Source organism: Muntiacus reevesi, chromosome 3 (genome assembly GCF_963930625.1).
Source record: "Muntiacus reevesi chromosome 3, mMunRee1.1, whole genome shotgun sequence".
NCBI classification, from domain to species: domain Eukaryota; kingdom Metazoa; phylum Chordata; class Mammalia; order Artiodactyla; family Cervidae; genus Muntiacus; species Muntiacus reevesi.
Window position 1 is genome coordinate 10,906,631 of NC_089251.1, and position 21,415 is coordinate 10,928,045.

General features: G+C 58.8%; 1 protein-coding gene across 1 annotated transcript; it reads left to right on the forward strand.

Moving 5' to 3' along the window:
* The first annotated feature begins 585 nt into the window (after positions 1–585).
* Positions 586–19,962, forward strand: NR5A1 (nuclear receptor subfamily 5 group A member 1). Its single transcript, XM_065927133.1, has 6 exons — positions 586–687; positions 837–978; positions 3,150–3,775; positions 10,818–10,937; positions 12,812–12,959; positions 19,715–19,962. The coding sequence occupies exons 1-6, from the start codon at positions 586–588 to the stop codon at positions 19,960–19,962; spliced, it is 1,386 nt and encodes a 461-aa protein (XP_065783205.1).
* The last annotated feature ends 1,453 nt before the right edge of the window (positions 19,963–21,415 follow it).

A 21,415-nucleotide genomic window follows, 5' to 3' on the forward strand; every position in this document is an offset into this window, starting at 1 on the left:
CTCAGTTAAGTAGCCTCGGTCGGTGTCTCTCGCTCTCTTTTCTGCCCATCTCTGGGTCTCCCAGACTCTGCCTCTGTCTTCCTCGGCCCCATCCGATCCCCAGAACGCTTGGGCCCCATTCCACCCGGGGTTCAATGGCATCTCCCCGGCGGGCGAGCTCATCTCGTTTTCTCAGAATCGGGGTTTTGTTCTTAAATGAACGAATCTGGATCGAAGCGCATTTAATCTGAGAGTCTCAGATCGGCCGCGGTGGGGGGCCTCTCAGGAGGAGCCCCTGGGAGGTTGGGAAGCGGGAGCAGCGCGAGAGCGGGGACAGGGCCAGCAAGGGCCCCGCGCGCACGGGAGCTGCTCCGGACACATGTGCTGCTGTCGGCTGCTCAGGACGCTCTCTTGGGGGGCCTGCAACAGGCGTCCTTGACCACCGGAGCTGCAGTGGGGCCCAGGGGCCGGGCCCGTAAGCAGGGGGCCGAGGGGCGCGCGGCCGCGGGGGCGCAGGACCCACCGCGCCCAGGGCCCCCAGCACTACCAGCGGCCGTCCCGCCCTGCCATGAACCTCTCCTCCCTCCACAGGCGGACGCCGTGGGCATGGACTATTCGTACGACGAGGACCTGGACGAGCTGTGCCCCGTGTGTGGGGACAAGGTGTCCGGCTACCACTACGGGCTGCTCACATGCGAGAGCTGCAAGGTGAGCGGGCAGCTGGTCGGCAGGGGACAGGCGCGAACGGCGGCGGCGGGTGAGCCACGAGCGGGACGCGGCGGAAAGCCCGGCTGGGAGGTGCAGGGAAGGGGGGACAGAGCCTGTCCCCCTCCTGCGCTGACTCCCCTCTCCCCCAGGGCTTCTTCAAGCGCACGGTGCAGAACAACAAGCACTACACGTGCACCGAGAGCCAGAGCTGCAAGATCGACAAGACGCAGCGCAAGCGCTGTCCCTTCTGCCGCTTCCAGAAGTGCCTGACGGTGGGGATGCGCCTGGAAGGTGCGCGTGCAGTGCCTCCTACCCCTGACCTCGGACGGCGAGGGGGCAGGGGGTGGAGATGGGAGAAGGGGTGAGGGGAGGCTACCGTAGGTCTTCTTGAAGTTTCTGAGGCCAGGCGGTTAGTCCCTCACGTGAAATTAGGGCCGATCCCTATGGGGGAGGGGTGAGAACCGATGCCGGTTTGGCTGAAGGGATGGGGATAGGACCAGCCTGGGGGCGGGGGGCGGATTGGGAAGTATGCAAAAGTGAACCCCAGAGACAGCACCCTCTCCCTAGCCCTTGGGGGCAGAGCCCCACAGAGTTCCTCCCTCTGTGAGTTCTGTAACACCCCCACTGACATCCAACACCAAGCCAGAGCCAAGGTTTTCAGTACCTTTCAGTACCTTTACTGGAGTTCAAATCCCAGTGCCATCACTTACAGACTGGGTGATGCCGGCAAGTCCCTAACCCTCTCTGAGCTTCAGACTCCCCATCTGAAGTGAAAGTGAAGGTTGCTGAGTCCTGTCCGACTCTTTGTGACCCCATGGACTATATATACAGTTCATGGAATTCTCCAGGCCAGAATACTGGAGTGGGTAGCCTTTCCTTTCTCCAGGGGATCTTCCCAACCCAGGGATCCAACCCAGGTCTCCCGCATTGCAGGGGGATTCTTTACCACAAAGGATGGAACTTTTCAGTAGTACCTTCCGCCTTGAGTTAGTAAGAGAATTGTATGAAAAGCTCCTAGCATGGGGCCTGAAATGTAGAAAGTGCTCAACAGGTTAGTGTTATTGTTATCCTTACTGGTGTTATTATTCATCCAGCATCACTGTGCAGCCCTCACTCACCCAGACCACTCATCTCTTCGTCTGCCCATCCATCCAGAAGGTTCACTCAGTTCACTCACTCAGCAGGTCCCTAGCCAGGCCCTAGAGGGCTGGGGAGTGGGGACCAAGTGCCCCCAGAGAACCCAGGCCCATCTTTGTCTCCCCACCCCCACCCCTAACTCTCCGTCCAGAGGGGAAGAAAAACGCTTCAGCGGGAAAGACTCATGCTCTTTGAGGGTGGACAGTCATAGGCTTCCACCCCGCTGGCCCCAGCCGGGCTGTGCGCCGAGCAGGCAGCTGTTGGTTAAAGTTTTTAAACAATGTAGAAGGCCCCTGGTGGCTCTGAAAGCTGCCGGGGCCATAAGTCCTGCCACCTAGAGGAAGGGCTCCTGATGGAAGGGGGATATCCTGTCCTGCCCCCAGGGCCCAGGGCCCCAGCTCCTGGGCCAGAGGGAGTGGAGCGGGGCTGCCCACTCCCATGGCAGGAAGACTGGCTGGGTGGGCCCCGGGATGCCCTCCTTGCTGAGAACCGGGCTCTCCCTCCTCTCCTCTCCCTTCTCCTGGAGCTCAGGGTGGGGTCCTGTCTGAGCAGGGGCCGGGGCCACACTTCGGCTGCAGAGATACACCTGTTGGGTGTGGCTGGTGACGCATTCTTGGCCAGGTGGAGGGACATCTGGTCAGCAAGGGAGGTCCCTTCCCCCAGCCCAGAGCCCCAGCCAGCCCTAAACTCAGCTTCAAATTTGAAGGCAGCAGGGGAAGCCTGAGTCATTTCGCAACAAGGGTTCAACAGAGTTAGGCAGACAGTCAAGAAGCAGCTGAACCCTGGGAACCACCTGGGCGAGAGGCTGACCAGAGCCCACTTCCCGTCACCACCTCCCTGCCAGGCCTTGTGCTGGGCACCTGAACCCACTTCTGGGCCCCCGGAAGTTCTCACCCTGGGTATGATAGCACTCTGGGGTGAGAGGCCAGACATCTGGGTAAGAAGAGAGGATGCTGCCCGTGAACCCAGAACACTTTGGGTGTTTAGTAAAGCACGAGAGATGGAAAGGCTTTGAGACAGAAGGAATATCACAGTCAGGGTGGGGGACATGCCAAGCAGAGATGTAGCGAGGTAGTAAGGTGGAGAGGAAAGAAGACAGGGGCTTGTGAGGGATAAGACAACCTGGCAAGGGAACCAGGGCCGTGAACGCCAGGTTAGGGGATTGACTCTTATGAATGCCAGATTAAGGGCACCAGAGGAACCATGAGAGGTGCAGAGCTGGGGAGAGGCCCAATCAGATCTATCTGGGAAAGAGTTGTGAGTGGAGTGGTAGGTCGGGTGGCCTGGAGGGGATGATCCTGCCCCCCCTCTGCCTCTGCCCACAGCCGTGCGCGCTGACCGCATGCGAGGAGGCCGGAACAAGTTTGGGCCCATGTACAAGCGGGACCGGGCTCTGAAGCAGCAGAAGAAGGCACAGATTCGAGCCAATGGCTTCAAGCTGGAGACAGGCCCCCCAATGGGGGTGCCCCCGCCACCCCCTCCCCCACCGGACTACATGCTGCCCCATGGCCTGCATGCATCTGAGCCCAAGGGCCTGGCCTCCGGTCCACCAGCTGGGCCACTGGGCGACTTTGGGGCCCCAGCGTTGCCTATGGCTGTGGCCAGCGCCCACGGGCCACTGGCTGGCTACCTCTACCCTGCCTTCCCTGGCCGTGCCATCAAGTCTGAGTACCCAGAGCCCTATGCCAGCCCCCCACAGCCCGGGCAGCCCTACGGCTACCCAGAGCCCTTCTCGGGGGGGCCTGGCGTGCCCGAGCTTATCCTACAGCTGCTGCAGCTGGAGCCAGATGAGGACCAGGTACGGGCGCGCATCGTGGGCTGCCTACAGGAACCGGCCAAAGGCCGCCCAGACCAGCCTGCGCCCTTCAGCCTCCTGTGCAGAATGGCTGACCAGACCTTCATCTCCATCGTGGACTGGGCACGCAGGTGCATGGTCTTCAAGGAGCTGGAGGTGAGTCCCTCCTCCCACCTGGCTGGCCGCTGGACCTGGGGTGTCCTCTCAGCTGCCCGAGTCTCAGTCTTGGCCACCCCTTGGGTGGGACTAGCCTACCCACTGGCTTCAGGCTGTGTCAGGGGACAGGGAGGCCACCCTGGGGAAGCGAGGAGTATTTCTGGTCCATCTCAGCCTGCCCTGCCCCTCTCCCACCTCCCCACTCACCCCTTCCTCTTTCTCCTTCTCTGTTTCCTGAGTCTCTATCTCACGCGGCCTCTGCTTCTTTATCTCTGCCTCTTCCTCTTTCTGTTGTCTCTCTCCCTGCTGTGCTATCTCTGTTTCTCTGTCTCTCTCTAGTCCCTTCAATCTCTGTCTCTTTCTCTCCCAGTCTGCGTCTCTCTGAACACTTCTCTTTCTATAGGTTCTCCCAGAGGACTAGCTGAGTCCCTGGGAAGCTGCCTCTGGCTGCCCCAGCCCAGCATCAGGAAGAGAGTCCAGGCCCTCCTGTCCTCTCATTTGGAGAGGCCACCACTCCCAACTAGCCTCAGATGTCATAGAAGGGGTGTTAGTATCTCAGAGTTTGGGGTGCTTCTCCTTCCTACCTAAGGCGAAACCTCTCACTATCCCTGCATGGTGGTTGGTGGCGCAGTCGTGTCTGACTCTTGCTACCCGTAGACTGTAGCCCAACCAGGCTCCTCCGTCCCTGGGATTCTCCAGGCAAGAATACTGGAGTGGGTTGCCATTTCCTTCTCCAGGGGATCTTCCCAACCCAGGGATTGAACCCAGGTCTCCTGCACTGCAGGCAGACTCTTTACCGACTGAGCTACGAGGGAAGCCCTGTGGTGGCTGGTCCTAGGTGTAAATGTGTGTGTGTGCGCGTGCACAGGGAGAGCTAGGTGCCAGGATAAGTAGGGGATGGCAGTGCCCGCCTCTCATGTTCCAGATACTTTGGCTGCAAGGTCTTCCATTCCCCTGGATTGAGATACCTGTGGCTAAAATAAGCAGGAAAGCAGCAGGAGAAACTAAGGCCAGACACGCAACAACTTCCCACTCATCCTGCCCAGTGGTTTGAAGCGCTCAAAGGCTGAGAGCTGCCCCTCTAGTGCCCTGGCTCCCTCTGGTCAGGGTGTCCTGCCAACCTCAGCGGCCCCCCAAGCCTGGCCAAAGCCCATCCTCCCAGGCTCAGACCAAGACATGATAGGCCTTTCTTTAGTCCAGGCCTGCTGACGTTCGCTTCTCCCAGGTCTGCGCCCCGGCTGTTCTGGTACTAGCTGTAAACAGCAGGGCCTGTGGCCTCCCTGCTGGAGCCGCTGCAGCCTTGAGCAGCATTGTCAGGCTGACGCCACGCAGGCCTGGGCTTCCTCCAGGGGCATGTGGCCGGATGGGCCGGGGGCACTGCCTGCCGGGGCTGGGCTGGACTCGGGGCGGGGGAGGGGTGAGATGAAGGCTGGGCGCTGTGAACCCACCGGGCACTGTGGGGCTGGGGGCCTGGGTTGCCCTGGGAGTCAAGAGTTGGCAGTGGTGGCTTCTGCTTCGGCTGTGGAGGACCTCTGTCGTGGCTGAGGTCTGGGGATGTGCCACGTGTCTGTTGTGGGGTGGGACTTCTCACCCATGCCCCCTCTCTAGGCTGACCTCATGGACAGAACAAGAGGCAGGGCCTCAAACAGTCCCCTCTGCCTTCTACTCTTGTCTGGAGGCCCTGAGTAGGGGATGAGGGTCCTGAGACCCTTGGATTGGTTGCCACTTTCCCTCCAAGCCTCCCATGAGCCCCCGGGCAGAGGGGAGGAGGAACAGAGCCTTCCTGGCCTTCCAGAACCCTGGGTCCAGGGCAGGGCACTTCCTCTGGCCGCCTTCCTGGTCTCTCGGGGGTTTTTCACGCAGGATGGGAAGGGCTTTTGTCCCAGCTTTGCTGAGTGTTTTTTCCTGCTTCTGGCTTCTCTGTGGTCCAAACCTTCCTGCTTCCCCTTCTCAGAGTCTCTGAATCAAGCCCAGGTTACCAACCTCTGTAAAGGAGACTTGCAGATAAGTACTAGCCCAGCCCTTAGAGGGCCTCTCATCAGCCATATGGAACTTCTTTCCCACTGGTCCAATGAGTCCTGGGCTGATGTGTTTGCAGAGCCAGAGGTAGGGAAGCAGAAAAGTGGGAGGGGAGCCGAGTGACTCTGTTCTCCCCTTTGACCCTTCATTCTCACCTCTGGGCAGGACACATCTTAGCAGTCAGCAGAGAGGGTGCTCCTAGAGCGGGGCCGCCCTTGGCCTGTGCATGGGGACAATGAAATGAATGGGACCCAGGGGGCTGCAGGCCGGAGAAGGAGACAGACATGCACATAGATAACGCCAACACAGGGCACAGAGTGCCCAGGTCTCTGAGAGCAGTAGAAAGGGGCCAAGGGAGCCCAGTAGGAGAGCAAATGGCTCTCTCTTAGAAAGTTAGGAGAGGTTTCTTGATCTGCCCCTCTCCAGAAAGCAGCCTGAAAAGGTTAAGGGTGTTCCAGGAAATGGGAACAGCATCAGGTCCAGAAGTGCAGAAAGGCATCATGTGTCAGGGAACCCCAGGCAATACTGTGAGGCAGGGCTGGAGAGGTGGGGAGGGTGGGAAGCAGAGCTTGGACCAGGACTAGGTCCTTCGGCGGTCGGTGATGGACAGCCAGCCAGGGAAGGCCGGCTCCCACCGCAGAGCCGGAGCTCTCCCTAGAGAGACCCACTCAGTCCCCTGTGATGCTGATGACGTCTCGCTGCCCAGGGCAAGGCATGAGGTCATTGCTGGGCTGATATTGGGGGTTTCAGATGCCCTTTTGGGGTTCCCCTCCTCCATCCTGTTTCCCAGCCTCGATGTCCCTCTGTCTGCATGATGTCCCATCTCATGCAATCGCGGTGTGCTAAATATGATGTGCCACAGAGATTAGAAACACAGACTGGAAGCAAGAAGGCCTGTGTGCAGCTTCCAGATTGCCACTCATCTGCTGCGTGCCTTCGTGACTTTACTCCTCTGGGCCTCGGTTTTCCATATCTGTAAAAAGGGGGCAGTGGAAATAATCACCACCTCCTAGGGTTGTTGGAAGGGCTTAGGGAGCGGAGGGCAGGTTAAAGAATTTAGCACAGGGCGCAGTGCACAGGAAGCGTTCAGTGAGTCGGGGCTCAGCTCCCTCCCTCACCCTCTGCTGCTGTCCCACTGAATCTAACCTTGCAGCTGGCAGACAGGCCAGGACAGGAAGAAGGAGAAAAGATATATCGCATCTATGCTCCTCTGAGCATGCTAGGGCTCTGAGAAAAGACAGGGCCCACCTTGCCCTCTGCTTGCAAAGCAGCTTTGTACCTGCAGGGTAGCAGAAACCCACCTGTACGGACTGCTCAGTGGGGGCAGGGTGTAGGCCCAGGCGGGCAGCCTCTCTGGACAGTCCCCCTGAAGGACAGCTGGGAGGATGCAAAATAGCAATCAGGGAGGTGGAGGCGAGGGCCAAGAACGCCTAATGACCCATCTTGACATCAGTTCACGCTTGACGCCCAGCCCCGAGGCCCTCAATCGGCAACAGATTTAACTGCTTAGATATATGGTTTCATTTAAGTGACAGTAACTCTGTCAGTCCTGGGCTGACAAATGACAGCCCGCCAACCACTCGGCCGGGAGAGCGCCAGGGCCAGCCGACGGCTTGGCAGCCACTGGAGAATTACGGAGCCCGCTGGCCTTCGCCCGCCAGACCGATCAGGCCCCAGGGGGCTCCGGAGGGGGGCCCGGCGGGAGGGAGGTCATCTCAGCACCCATAAATACCCGGTCTCCGAGGCAGGCTGCGAAGTGTCAAGGCTCCAGGAAGATTTGTGGCGGGCTGGCCGGAGGGGTGGGTGACTGGTGGGCCCAGCAGACAGGGACCCCGTGGCTGCGACTGCAAACGCCCTGATTGGCAGGGAGGCCGGGCAAAGGTAGGGGTCTCTTGCTTAGGGAGAAGCCCGCGGCAGGTGGAGACCAGCCCTCTGGTTAAGTGAGCCTCTTCGCCACCTGCTTTCCTATGGAGAGGGACTGGCCCTGTGGTTTTCCTTTTAATGAAAAGGGGAGTGTGTGTGTGTGTGTGTGCGCGCGCGCGTGCGTGCGCCCGTGCGTTCCTCTGTGTGGGGAATGTTTGGAGTTTGGTATCCTTGTGTATCCATCTAGACAAAGTGAGAGGGAAGCGTCTGGAAGGCACAGCTGCTTAGCTGGTGGGTAGGGGAACCCAGGCGAGGGGGGCAGTGTCCCTGGAATAAGTCACCTGGGAACCCTTCACGACTGACACCGCTGGGCCCATATGTTTTCTGCAACCAAAAGAGGGAGGATTTATTTTCCCATCTCTCAGGATAGGAAATCAGGGCCGGGTGTGTGGCTAAGTGGGAACCAGAAGGCACAGGGCCCCGAAGTCCAGCCTCCATACTGCACCTCTCTGCTTGCCCCCACTCCCGGGGTCTGAGGTCTGGGTACAGAGTCTGCTCCCGGGGCTCGGCCAGCCGGGTCACTGTGACCCCTTCTGCTTTCTGCCCAAAGCTCAGCCAGCTTATCTCCTAATTCTCCCCCTTATCTCATGTGCTTCCATCGCCCCACCCCCTGTTCCCTTAATTCAGGCACAAGGGTGTCTGCTCCCAAGGGCCCCAGTGGGGGGGGGGGGCAGAGCTCATCCCTGCACACCCTCTGTCTCCATCTGGGTTGGCCAAAACGGGCCAGTGTGACTCCCCGAGCAGGAGATGACGGGGAACGGGGCCTGGTCGAGGTGCTTGCGGAGCCTTGCCTCCCTCCTTGGAGGTGATGGGCAGGCTCTTGGGGGGCTGGCCACTTCCTGAGGCGAGATAAGGCGAGGTGCCCCCTGCCTTCTCCGTCTCTCCTGGCACCTCCCATGAGCCTGAGCCTGGGTTCCCCCAGCCCGGGTTTTTTTGTTCAGACAGTTATGAGGCTCTAGGACAGACTTTCTGCAGGGAGAGGACGGGAGTGGTGGGTTCTTGACATGGAGGTGAGGGGAGGTAGGAGGATGGGAACGCAGAGCAGGGTAGAGACAGACCCTTGCTCTTGTTCTCAGCCGTGCGGGCTGGGGAAGGGCTGGGCAGGCGAGTCCTGGAGGAACCTGACTGTGTGTCCGGCAGCTTGCTTTACTCTTTGTCCACTTTTCTCTCCTCCTGTCTCTCTGAGGACTGGCCCCAGGGCCACCCCCAGGAGAAGAGCAGAGCAGAGGGGAAGGGGGGCTTCTACCCCCTTCTCCCCGCCAAGAAGAGAGCTGTTGGTCAGGTCTGGGCCAGTTCCCCAGAGGCCAGGGGCTGCCTGGGCTCCTCTGGCCGCCAGGTTGAGGGTAGTTCCTCTGTGCTATCTGTGTATGTCGTGAGGAACACATATTTGTTCATCAAGCAAAACTGAGCCCCCTCTTCTGGGGGCCCAGAGATGAGCTGGGTACCAATCCTGCCCTCGCAGACCCCACAGGTTATCAGGGAAGATATGAAGACGAGACATGGATAGTACCATCAGATGTTGTAGTTGCCACATCCGGAGGAGGGGGAGGCTTTCTGGGGGCGGTAGTGAACATGCCCTGAGCTCTGGGGTGGCAAGGGCGGGGTCTCCTCCATACCTAGTGGTTAAAAGCACAAATGGACCAGATAGAGCTGTGTGACCTTGGGTAAGTTAGTTGACCTCTCTGAGCTCATTGTCCTTTCTCCTTGGTGTCCGACTCTTTGTGACCCCATGGACTGCAGCCCTCCAGGCTTCTCTATATGTGAAATTCTCCAAGCAAGAATACTGGAGTGGGTAACCATTCCCTTCCCCCAGGGGATCTTCCCGACCCAGGGATTAAACCCGGGTCTCCCGTATTACAGGCAGATTTCTTTACCATCTGAGCCACCAGGGAAACCCCCTTTTTCCGTAGTACCTATCACAAACACTTGTGAAGCTGTAACACCATGACTACATGTAGTTTGCATTCACTGCAGGGCATGGCCCGGGAAGGTGCCTGGGGAGTGCCCGTTGGGTAGACGGTGGCTGGTCCATGAGCCACAGATGCCGAGAAGGACTGGAGTCTGCACTGTGTCCTCCCAGGATGACATACTGCACCCAGCACCGTTCTGAACCCCCAGAAGGGTTCAATTTTTGTCACCACTGTGAGCTGTGGACCACGAATGCCGGCCGTGGCCCTGACCTGGCTCTGTTTCTCTCTGATTCCTGGAGAGTCCCTTGCCTTCTCTGAGTGGCAGATTCTTCATCTGGAAATAGTTTAGGCCGGGGGTTCCCTGAGGGCCCTTCTAGCTCTGGCATCCCATGGTTCTGAGTCCCACTTGTCACTGTCACGAGGGTCCACTCCTGCCAGGCTAGACTGTGGTGATCACCATGTTGGAAGACTGTCCCTGCCCTCACACTGAGTGCCCCTGAGTATAGCCTGGGGATTCAGAATCAGCCCTGCGTGCCCTTCTGTTCCTCCCTCCGATGTAGACCATTGCCAGCCACCTGCTCATTCCCTGGACTGGGTGGCAGTCCAAGTGGGCCCTGCTTGAGCTTGAAGGTTCTGCCCAAGACCCAGGGGAAGCCCTCTGTTTTCCCTACATGGCTCCTTTTGGAGTGGTTGAGGCTGCTAGAGATGTGACCACAGGCCAAATGGGCACAAGGAAAAATTTAACACTCATTTTCCCTTGCATTTGAAGGAATCCTTCACAAAGTGTTTCGGTGGACATTATTCGCTAACATTTACTGAGGGCTTAATATGTGCTGGACCACCTTCTAATACTTTGCCCACTTTCCAGATGAGAAAACTGGGCCTCCAGATGAGGCCCACAAAGGTGACAGAATTTGCTTAAGGTCACACATCTTGTAAGAGGCAGAGTCATGGCCTGCAGCCAGGCCCAGCCAGGTCCAGCGTGCCTCCGCTGGACCCTTTTATTATTTTGCCAGACCTGTGCCTTACTTTGATGAGGAAGACAGATGGGCAGACTGGACGCAGAGGCTGGGCACCTTGCGTGGGTCACGTACACGGCTGAGCGTCTGAACTCAGAGCTGGCGAGGGAGGGGTGGGGGGGGTCCCCAGCAGGACTGGACCCTGGACCCCGGTGTGCCTCTTCCTTGCAGGTGGCCGACCAGATGACACTGCTGCAGAACTGCTGGAGCGAGCTGCTGGTTTTTGACCACATCTACCGTCAGATTCAGCATGGCAAGGAGGGCAGCATCCTGCTGGTCACAGGGCAGGAGGTGACCAGACCCTACTGTGCCCCCCCCCCCCCGCCCACCCCCCACCAGCTATGCGCTTCCAGAATTCTGGGCCCAGAAGAGATCCTAGGCCTCTCTAGGGCCGGCCCTAGACTCTGCTGAATATCAGCCCTTTCCCCAGCTTCACTAGATGCCCACCCGCCCGACCTCCCTCTGACCAGCCCTAGCTTTGACCTGGAGAGGAGCCAGCGCCTGGGAGCCCTGCTCTGGGGGGAAGCAGCTCAGAGCTGTTGGGAGGGTCTGGAAGGCTCTGGGAGGAGGTGATGGTGGCACTGAGTAGTGAAAGAGAAAATAAGGGTTGGTCGGGTAGTGACAGGGGTGGAGGGACAGTCCCCACCCCCACACATGCAGAGGAGATGGCATGAGCCAAGCTCAGAGAGGCAGGTTAGGACCGCTGAGCCGCCAGGGGCCTCTGGGAGGTGGGTCTAGAGGGGAGGTGCCCTGTGGGGCTGAGATGAGGTGAGAGATAAAGTGGAGGGCTGGCTGGGGGCTTGCAGGTTCTAAATCCTGAACGGATGGATGGATGGATGGATGGGCAAAGGGGCCTGGGCCCCAAAGAGCTCAGAGTCAGAATTTGGGCACTCTTAGAGTGGGGGAAATAGGGACCCCAGGATGGGAGACGTGGTGGGGTTGGGTTGGCTCCTGAAATCAAACAGGGGGTATCAGAAGAGTTTTAAGTGGGGAAGTTCACAGCCAGGTTGTGTTTGAGGAAAGGGCAGGATGGGTGGTGAAGAGGAAACAAAGGTAGTCACCCACTGCCCAGAACACTTGGGACCTGGGAGGGCATGATTCGAAGAGGGGCTGAGACAGGGTGGAGGGAAAATGGAGGGAAGGAGAAGGAAGGAAAGGGAGGCTGATGCTCAGGGTCTAGCTTATGGAGGGAGCATCACTCCTGGTGTGTGTGGCGGTGGGGAGGGGGTGGCGTGGATACAGGAGGAGTGGGTTTCACAGGTGCTTGGAGTGGGCGTAGGGTGGGGATCGGACACTAGGGCCCTGCCCCCAGCCCCCAGCTCCAACCCAGCCCCTTAGTCTTCATCCCCTGTCCTCACCTGAGTGTCTCAGGCCATCCACCACCAGCAGAAAGCTGGTTAAGGGGGTAAATTGGAGGTCACCTGTGAGTGCACATGAAGGGCGTGTGAGGCATGAGTGCTCACAGGTGGGTGGACGTCTCTGAGGCCATGGGAGTGTGCGTGCGTGTGCCTGCACCTGCATCTTATTGTGCAGATATCTCCACACACATAAGTGGGTGGATGTTGAGATCTGCCCGTCACCATGTCAGTGGGAACATACACATGGACGTGTGGACGTGTGTGTGTTACCCTGGGATGTGACCATACAAGGGGGGTGTGCGTTTTCACGTCCTCAAGTGGGTGGACGACCCTGCGAGTGTGTCCCTGCATGCGTGTGAACGTGAGCTGAGGTGTGGCCGCGTCCCCCGTCCAGGTGTCCACGTGTGGGCCCCGGGGGGCACTCAGGGGGCTGCACCCACGTGTTTCCAGGCAGAGCCGCCCTGCCCCCGCCCCCACACCCAGCACGAGGTGGCACTCACTGCAGATGCCACTCACCACACAGAAGCTTTCTGTGCCACGGGATCTGGCGGCCGCTCTGTGTGCGTGAAGGACCCTTCAGCTCTCCCTCTGCGCTCACCTGCCCGGGGTCAGCTCTGCTGTGTGGGGCCCCTCGGCTCCGTGCAGGGAGCAGAGCCGGGAGCCTGGGAGGGATGGGGGGGTTTGAGAAGAAGCCTCCCCACCCAGCTCCGCCCCAAGGCGGGGCACCCCTGACCCCCAGCCTCCGCGCCGTGCCTCCCCTGCACGCCCCCCACCTCGCGTCGCTGACCCTGCCCTGTGCCCGCCCAGGTGGAGCTGACCACGGTGGCCGCCCAGGCGGGCTCCCTGCTGCATAGCTTGGTGCTTCGGGCGCAGGAGCTGGTGCTGCAGCTGCATGCCCTGCAGCTGGATCGCCAGGAGTTCGTCTGCCTCAAGTTCCTCATTCTCTTCAGCCTCGGTGAGTGGGCTGAGCGACGCCTGGCCTGCGGGGTCAGGTGGATGGCAGGCAGTGGGGTGGAGGCGGGGCTGGCAAGGAGACCCCAAGGTGGGGCGGGTCTCTGATGGGCGTCCTCGGAGAGGCCAGGACCCCTCCCTTCGTGAATAAATCTGTGAGGGAACCTGGTTCAGGGCCTGCTTCGTCTCTGGGCCCGAGTTTCTCTGTGTGGGAGGACAGAGGGCCAGGATGAGGTCTAAGACTTGCCCTTTATGGGATAAGGACCTCTCCTGAGAATTTGGTAAATTCTTGGCTGAAAGCCTTAGGGACGTGCCCAGGCCACCCCCAGAAAATGCCCATGTGATTTCAGGAGCTTCTGACACCTGGTTCCCATCCTGAGGTTCCCTGCTTTTCCTAATCCCCTGCTCCAGGGGTGTCTTTGAGGCCCAGAACCCTTTTCCCATTCATTCATTCTTTCATTCGCTCACTCAAAAAACAAAAAACAAAAAAACCCAAATCCTTGTCTTCAAGGGAAGACGAGACAATAAGCATAATATGATTAGTAAACTATACAAATTAGTGAAATGATTAGTAAAATGTGTCACCTGGAAGACTGTGGCAAGTGCCAAGGAGGAAAAAAAAGCCGGGTAGGGGCAGAGGGCAGCCCAGCCCACCAGTTCTCCCAGCTCCACAGGTGTCTGGTGTCTGCCTCCGTGTGCCCCCCTGATCCTGGCCCAGCCCGTGCCACTCCCGTCTCCACCTCCTTCTGGGCTCTCAGCAGGCCGGCCTCCCTCTGTCCTTCCTCACCCAGCATGCCATGTCCAGTGCCCTGTCTGTGCCCAGCGAAGCTGTGCCCCGGCTCTCGGGCAGCTCCCAGTCTGGGAGAGGCCTTCGCCCAGCACCATCAGGGCTGAGACAGAGAGATGGGGAACCCAGGATGGGGAGCAAGGGATCTGCCTGGAAGGCTTCCTGGAAGAGGGACATCTGAGCAGGGTCTTGGAGGATGAGTGGGAGTTTGCTAAGGGGGAATACATCTTTTAACAGAGGTATAGATGGGATGGAAGGTTGGAACGGAGGGAAGTGAATACCTTGTCACCTGGAGAGAGGGCAGGATGGAGACGTTGTCTTTGTGGGAAATGACATCATAGTCACAGTCTGGCAAGTGTGTGCCTGCCCAAGAGTTGGGGCAGCTGGGGAAGCAGAGGGTAAGATAAAGGCTGCGAGTGGGGTGATTAGTGCAGTATTGACTGGGGGAAGCCCTGTGCTTAGGCTGTGGTCATGGGACTGGGTGCCTAGGCTGGATCTCCTGACCGTGGAACAACATGTTGGTAGCTGGAGGGGGCTTGTCTGCAAGGCTGCAAGACTTGGTAGGAGACAACCATGGTGGAGGGTGGGGGTAGGATCTTGCCTCTATCAGAATGCAAGTTAGGGAATGAAGTGAATGAATGAACAAGTCTCTCTCCATCTTTATCTCACACTGTGCCTTGTCTTTGGGGGAGTGACCTGGGTCGTGACTGTGAGCCTCCAGGTGGGGTCCAGAATGTTGGGGCTGTGAGGGGAGAAGACCTGTGAGCCAGGCTTTTCTGAGCTCCTGGGTGCACAGTGAGAGGAAGCCAGGGGAGCCATCGAGGCTGCTGGCTGACAGGTTTCAGGTTAGGAGAGGAGTCTGAGCAGTCCAGGGTGAGCAGAGCTGGGCCAAAGAGGAGAAAGCAACGACAGCTGGGATTTTGGGGAAATCAGCCTGGAGAAGGGCCCTCTGCACTGGGCCTTGCTGAACGAGCAGGAGTATTCTGGGAGAAACAAAGCAAGCAGTAGCAAGGGGGTTCCAGACCGAAGGAATAGCTGGTGCAGAGGGATTGGGAGAATCCTGGCAGCTCGGGTGTGGCTGTGGGCCAGGGAGAGGGTGAAGAGGAGGCTGGAGAGGTGGGCAGGGGCCGAGCTGTGAAAGGCCTTGAAGGCCAGGCCAGTACCTTGAACCTTCCCTTGGGAAGGATCTGCAGCAGGAAGAATCATGGTCGAGTTTGCATTTTGGAAAGGTCCTTCTGACTGCAGCATGGGAAAAGGATGCCCGTGGCAGCCCAGAGCCCTGCCAGAGGTGGGACGTGGGGCTGGGAGAAGTGGATACATCTGGGCAAGATGAGGGGCAAGATTTGCCCTGAGTCTGGAAGGTGGGAGGGGGCTACTCCCAAGATCCCACCCAGACTGCCAGACCGGGGTCCCCAAGGGGACTGGGGCCCAAGAGGGGGTGGCCACTTGCCCATCGCCCTTCAGCTGGCGTGCTGAGCATCGCCCCAGGCAGCACTTCCCTGGGCTGCTCAGCTTGAACCCGTGTGAAGACTGTCCCCCCAGCCCGGCTGCCCCGCCCTCCGCCCAGCCGCCCCTTCTCGCCTGCCTCCACAGAAGGGTGCCATTTGGCGTCTAAATAGCCGGCTCAGGCAGGCGCGAAGGCAGGTAAGGAGGTTTAATTAAAATTAGTGCCTCTCTCCTGGCAATCACGGTGTTTATGAAGATGGGCCCGGCTGGCATTGTTCTGCAGAGGACTTAATCGAAGCTTAATGGATTGACCTAACATTCGATTTCCTGACTTGCATTGAGGCGGCGGCAGCAGCATTCCCTTAAGCGTTTGCAATTTACCCACTGCTCGCGCCAACAAAAGGCGGCCTGAATAGCAGCCCCACTCGAGGGGCCATTGTGCGCGGGGGCGCCTGCCTGAGTCACCGCTATTGGGACAACATTCTTTATGCCTCGCTGGAATGAAAGGATTATTCAAATATTCAATTAAACCGTGAAAAGGGGGCTTTTCTGAGAACCTGGGGGCCCCCGGCTCCTCGGAGCTAGCGGGCTGCTTTCGGAGGTGGGGGTGCTATCTCCCAGCTCCCCCACCCACCCACCCACCCCCGGGACTGCTGAGCAGGCCCATCTCCAACCTTCAGCGGCTCAGGGCCCACAGCTGGGCAGCAGATGAGGTCCAGTTCTTAGGTGCCTTGAGATGCAGAGTTGAATTTGCCCCCATTGTTCAGATGATGGGAGACTGAGACTCAGATTGGGGAAGAGACTTGCCCCCAGTCACCCAGCCGGTGAGCTGGGATTTGAGCCCCCGACACAGGAGGGGACACCTTCAGGATTATGTGACTCCTGCTCCTGTGTCTAAGGGAGGAAGGGTGTGTTGTCCCAAGGGATGTAGGCTCTGTCACATGGTCATCCCAGAGAATCTTCATAGCAGTCCCTTTAGAGGGGGGCTAGGAGAAGGGGCATGACTTGATCATGCTCCCCTCCAAGGGGGAGTCCAGAAGTCTTCCTGGGGAAACTAAGGACCCCAGGTTGGGTGGTCCTTGGACGGGACTCCTGGGTGGGATGGAACATGAGGTCATCATGTCATCTAATCCCCCAGGAGCCCATGTCCAGGCCTGACCCCGCCCCTGCTTACCCATAGTGCTTTGGAGCCAGAGAGATCTGGGTTCGAGTCCCGGCTCTGGTATCTACTGTCTGCTCCAGGCACGCTCCACTGTCCTTAACGCCTGCGTGAAGGACACCCTTTCCTGCCTGCCTTCCTGTCTGCAGGGATTAACTGATGGAGGTGGGCGGGGAAGGTGCGGCCGGTGCTGGGAAAACGACTTTCCTGTCTTGCACTGTGGTGGCTGGGGCTCAATTAGGGACCGTGCATCCCTCCCCCAGCCCTGCAGCCCACCTTGGGGGGCAGTGGGGGTCTCCAGCCCGCTGAGAGCTGCCAGGAGGGGTGTGTCCCTGAAAGCTGTCCTTGTCTGCACCTCCCCACCCTGTGCTTCGCCCCGCTGTCCCCGTCACACTGCCGCTGGGAACAGTAAATCCTGGTAAAGCCGAGGCTCTGGTCCTCCCCAGCCCCCTCCCACTCCTGCCTCTACTGCAGCATCTTGGCCAGTCCTTCCCACACCCTCCCCTGCTTCCTCTGGGCCCCTTTCCTTCTGTGTGGCCTTGAGCTGGTCACTACCCTTCTCTGGACCCCCAGCCTTCTATTATAAATTGTCAGAAGACAAACTGGAGAATTGCCCAACCCAGGGATTGGTAGGGATTGAAGGTAGATGGGACTGGAAAGAGACTGGGAAATGGATGCGACCAGTAGGCACCTCTTGCCCCCAGGGAGGCTAGTTAGGTAGGGAGACGTCCCACGACACTTGCCTGCATCTGGAGAGGACCAGGCTAGGGAACAGAGCTGTTATGTACAGTTGGACAGGTTGTTTAACTGAACAAGGGCACCTAGACAGGGGAAGAGTAGAGGCTGAAATCCAGCCTGCATGCCCCTCACCAAGCTGTCTTTCTGTGGGTAAGGGGTACCTTCTGTGTAACTGGCACAAAGATGCCTCATGGGCTCATGGTAATTCTGGGGAGGCCAGGAAGAACATGACCCTGGCTCACTCAGTGTATAAGGGGAGGAGGATATCATGGGGGAAAGACTGGAGCGGGGGAGTGCCCAGATCCTGCCATACGCCCGAGGTCCAGCTCGGATTTCCCTAAATCCAACTTTGGACAACACAGGCCTCGATGGGCATGCTGGGGGCGGCTGGGGATCAGGGTTGCCAGGAGCATCCAGCCCTCCTGGCGCAGCGGGTGTTAAGAGGGATTAGAAGGGCCAAGGGCTGCGCATGCTGGGCTCCAGACTCCCCCGCAACGGCAGGGCTGCGAGCGGTGGGAGCCAAGGGGAAGTGGATGGACGACTGTTTTCTGAACCACCGGCTGCCGCATCCCAGGCCAGACGGGGCCAGGAGTCAGGGATGTGGACAGGGTCTTGTGGGTTCCTGCTGACTGGTAGCCCCTAGGCAGAGCACCAGCTGAAGATGCTGCCCAGGAGCTGAAGAGGGCTCCTGTGCCTCTATGGAACACCGTCTATGTTCCAGTTGGAACTGGCCCTTTATGGGCACCCCAGGGGCCAGGCGCCTGTGCAGCTCCCCCCCGCCCCCCACACCTGAGCTTCCCCTGCTGCAAGGTGGGAGTGGCCCCTTTCGTAGAGGAGGAAGGCCTTCAGGTCAGGAGAGGACAGGGCATGGGTCACCGATCCTAAGTGGTGGGGCTAGGATTTTAACCACCATCCATTTCACACTGAAGACACTTAGTTTTTGTCTCCTCACTGGACCTCTGGGCAGAGGATGCACTGACCACACTCCTTTGTCCCTGGTCCACACAGAGCTACCCAGCCACCCACCTCTCCCTCCCATCGGCAACTGTCCCTTTATATTTTGTCCCTGTTCTCACACAATGTCCGTGTTTTGTGTGCGAGCATTTTCTATTGTTTTGGGTTTTGTTGTTGTTTTTGGCTGCACTGGACAGCATGTGGGCTCTTAGTTCCCCAACCAGGGATGGAACTCATGCCTCTGCGTTGGGAGCTCAGAGTCTTAACCACTGGGCCACCAGGGAAGTCCTTTGCAAGCATTTTTAATTTATGTAGATGACTTTTGTTCTTCCCCAGTGGCTCAGCAGTAAAGATTCTACCTGCCAATGCAGGAGACATGGGTTTGACCCCTGGGTCAGGAAAATCCCTTGGAGAAGGATATGGCAACCCAGTCCAGTATTCTTGCCTGGACAGTCCCGCGGACCGAGGACCCTGGTGGACTACAGTCCGTGGGGTCACAAAAGAATCAGACACGACTTGGTGACTAAACAACAACGGCAAAGATGGTGTTCCCTTATAGATCTCACTCTGAATCTGCCCTTTTTGTTTTTATTCTGTTTCCCCCCCACCGCCCCACTCAGCCCCTTTAAAGGATTTGTCCCTTTGCTCAGTGCTGTGTCTGCTGCATCACTTCTGTCTACTGCACAGGGCTCCTGGGGGTGTAGCCCCCACCCGGCCATCCAGGCCACCTCCCCATCACCGTAAATACTGTTGCAGTGAACATCCAAGGCCCCCTCCCCATGGCCCCTTGAGAGAATTTCCTTGGGCTGCTGGGGCCTCTTGATTGGTCAGAAGGGAGATCAAAAGAATGCCTGCCACTCTCTGGAATGAGTAGTGGACGGGACCCCTCCAATCACACGGCAACTCTCGGGACGGTGCTGGTGGGCGACAGTGATGATGGTGGTCAGGTGGTGATGCGGATGGTCACTACCCTGGAGACGATGGCAACAGGATGGTTTTGACCATGGGGGATGGTGTTGGTCATGGACATGGGGAGAGTAGCAGTAACAGTGACACTAACCCAGGGAACCTTAGGGAAGTGCCAGACACTTGTTCCTCTGAGCATTTCTGGATATCGGCTCCCTGAACTGTCACAACCGTCTTGTGAAGTAGGTGCTATCGTCACTCCGCTTTGCCAGTGAAGAAATCGAGAGGTTCAAAAACAGGTCTGAGGCTGTGCCAGGGGAGGCTGGCGATGGTTTCGGTGATGGTGACGGTGGACGCGATGACAATGGCAGCGGTGGGGACAGGTGCTTGTAGCTCGGTGGCCGGCGGTGGCCCAGTGTGTGATAACCACAGGGGTGTCAGCGGTGGTGACTGCTGCTGGTAGTGGCATTCAACCAAGGTGTCGATGGTGATGGCGACCCTGGGGGTGGTAGGAACGACTGCGGTTTGGTAGGTGACGGCGGCAGGGACCGTGTGGGTGAAAACCAGGGTGCTGGTGCTGGTGACTGATGCTGCTGCCCATGTCTGCCAACCACGGGCATGGCGCCATGGTGGCGATGGGGAGACCGTGGTTTGCGGTTGATGATGGCAGTGCCCACGTCTCTGGTGATCGCAGGGACGCTGGTGTGGGTGAAGCCAGCGATGGGGTCGGTGACGTGACGGGACTGGTGACCAGCTCCTCCCTCTGCAGATGTGAAGTTCCTGAACAACCACAGCCTGGTGAAGGACGCTCAGGAGAAGGCCAACGCCGCCCTGCTCGACTACACTCTGTGCCACTACCCGCACTGCGGGGACAAGTTCCAGCAGCTGCTGCTGTGCCTGGTGGAGGTGCGGGCACTGAGCATGCAGGCCAAGGAGTACCTGTACCACAAACACCTGGGCAACGAGATGCCCCGGAACAACCTGCTCATCGAGATGCTGCAGGCCAAGCAGACTTGAACTCAGGCCGGTGCGGGGGAAAGGGGGACTGGGCCGGGGCCAGGGGAGGGGTCGCAGCACCCCCGCGGCCTCCAGGTGGTTTATTTTTATTACGCTGACCCAGGACCCCACCACGAAGGCCGCTGCCCCTCAGCTCTCTGAAGCCCTGTGCTTGGGAAGGTGGGTGAGGGTGAGCAGGGCCTGGCTGAGGGCGGGTGGTCCCCGCTCACCGCTGGCACTTGCCTGCCACTCAGAGTGCCCCAAGGAGGTGGCTGCTAGCCACCTCTTCCCTCCCCCTGCTCCCAGCTGTCTGTCCTGGAGTCTGGATCCCAGGCCCAGGGAAGAGGTTTGGATTCCCTGGTGGGCCTCAACGTCCCTTCAGTCAGAAGTCATCCCTTCGTCCTCTCCTGGAAGCAGAGGCAGAGAGGGGTCGAGTGGACATCAGCGGGCGAGAGAGGAGAGGGTCTCCAGACCCTCTCCTGGAGATCAGGAGGGAAGCCCTCTGTTTTGTAAACTAAGGATGACAGAGTTTGCAAACTTAGGCAAGGGACTGTTGGGCCCTGGAGGACACTGGGAGACTGGTTAGGACAAAAAGACCTCCTCCCTCAACCCTCTGCCCCATCTGACGTCTGCAGGGGAGAACTCTGACACGTTGTTATCTGAAAAGCATTTTGCTACAATAATCTTTCTAACCCTCTCCTGCCAGAGGAGAAGTTTGGTTTGGCACAATCGGCATTCTAGCCCTGCTCACAGTTGGCCCTCCTGGCTGGTATTTATCTGCAAGGCTGTAGTCAAGAAGTTTTTTTGTTTTGTTACTTGATTTTAATTTAGATGCTCCTTGGAAGGTATGTATGTGGAGGGGCAGGGGACAGATCTGAGGACTGAGACTGGGATGGGGGGACTAGCACCAAGGACAGCTGTGGTTTCTCTCCAGACACCCTCATATCGAGTACCCCGGGGTGGTGCTGGGTCATTATTCCTGAGCCCCCACTCCAATCCAGAGAAGAGCCTGTCCCCCACCCCACTAGGTGAACAGCAACATGGCCTGCAGGGAGCTCATTGTCTCTGTGGGTGGGAATCGGGGTGATCTTGGGGGGAGAGTGTACGGGGCTTCAGATCAGGGACATTGCTGATGAACCGTTTTTCACACTGGCCCCATCCCGTTGGGTTCCTTGCTGCACACCTTTGAAGCTGGGCCTCAGCCCCTCTCCTACGTCCTGAAAGACCCTCTCCCGGGCCCGGCGCCAGGGAGGCCTCAGTGTCCCCTGTCTCTGGGCCGGGCGTCCACGGTCTGTCCTGCTTTCATGATGCTGTTGCAGCTTCTGCTGAGCTTGCCCAGTTGCAGATCGCTGGGCATCCCTGCCCCCGCCTTCCAGCACCCTGTCTCAGTCCCCGCCCCTCTCTCCTGAAACATGTGCCCCTGGCCAGGCTGGAGAACCCCCAGCCCCCAAATGAGAAGTGCCCTTAAGAACCC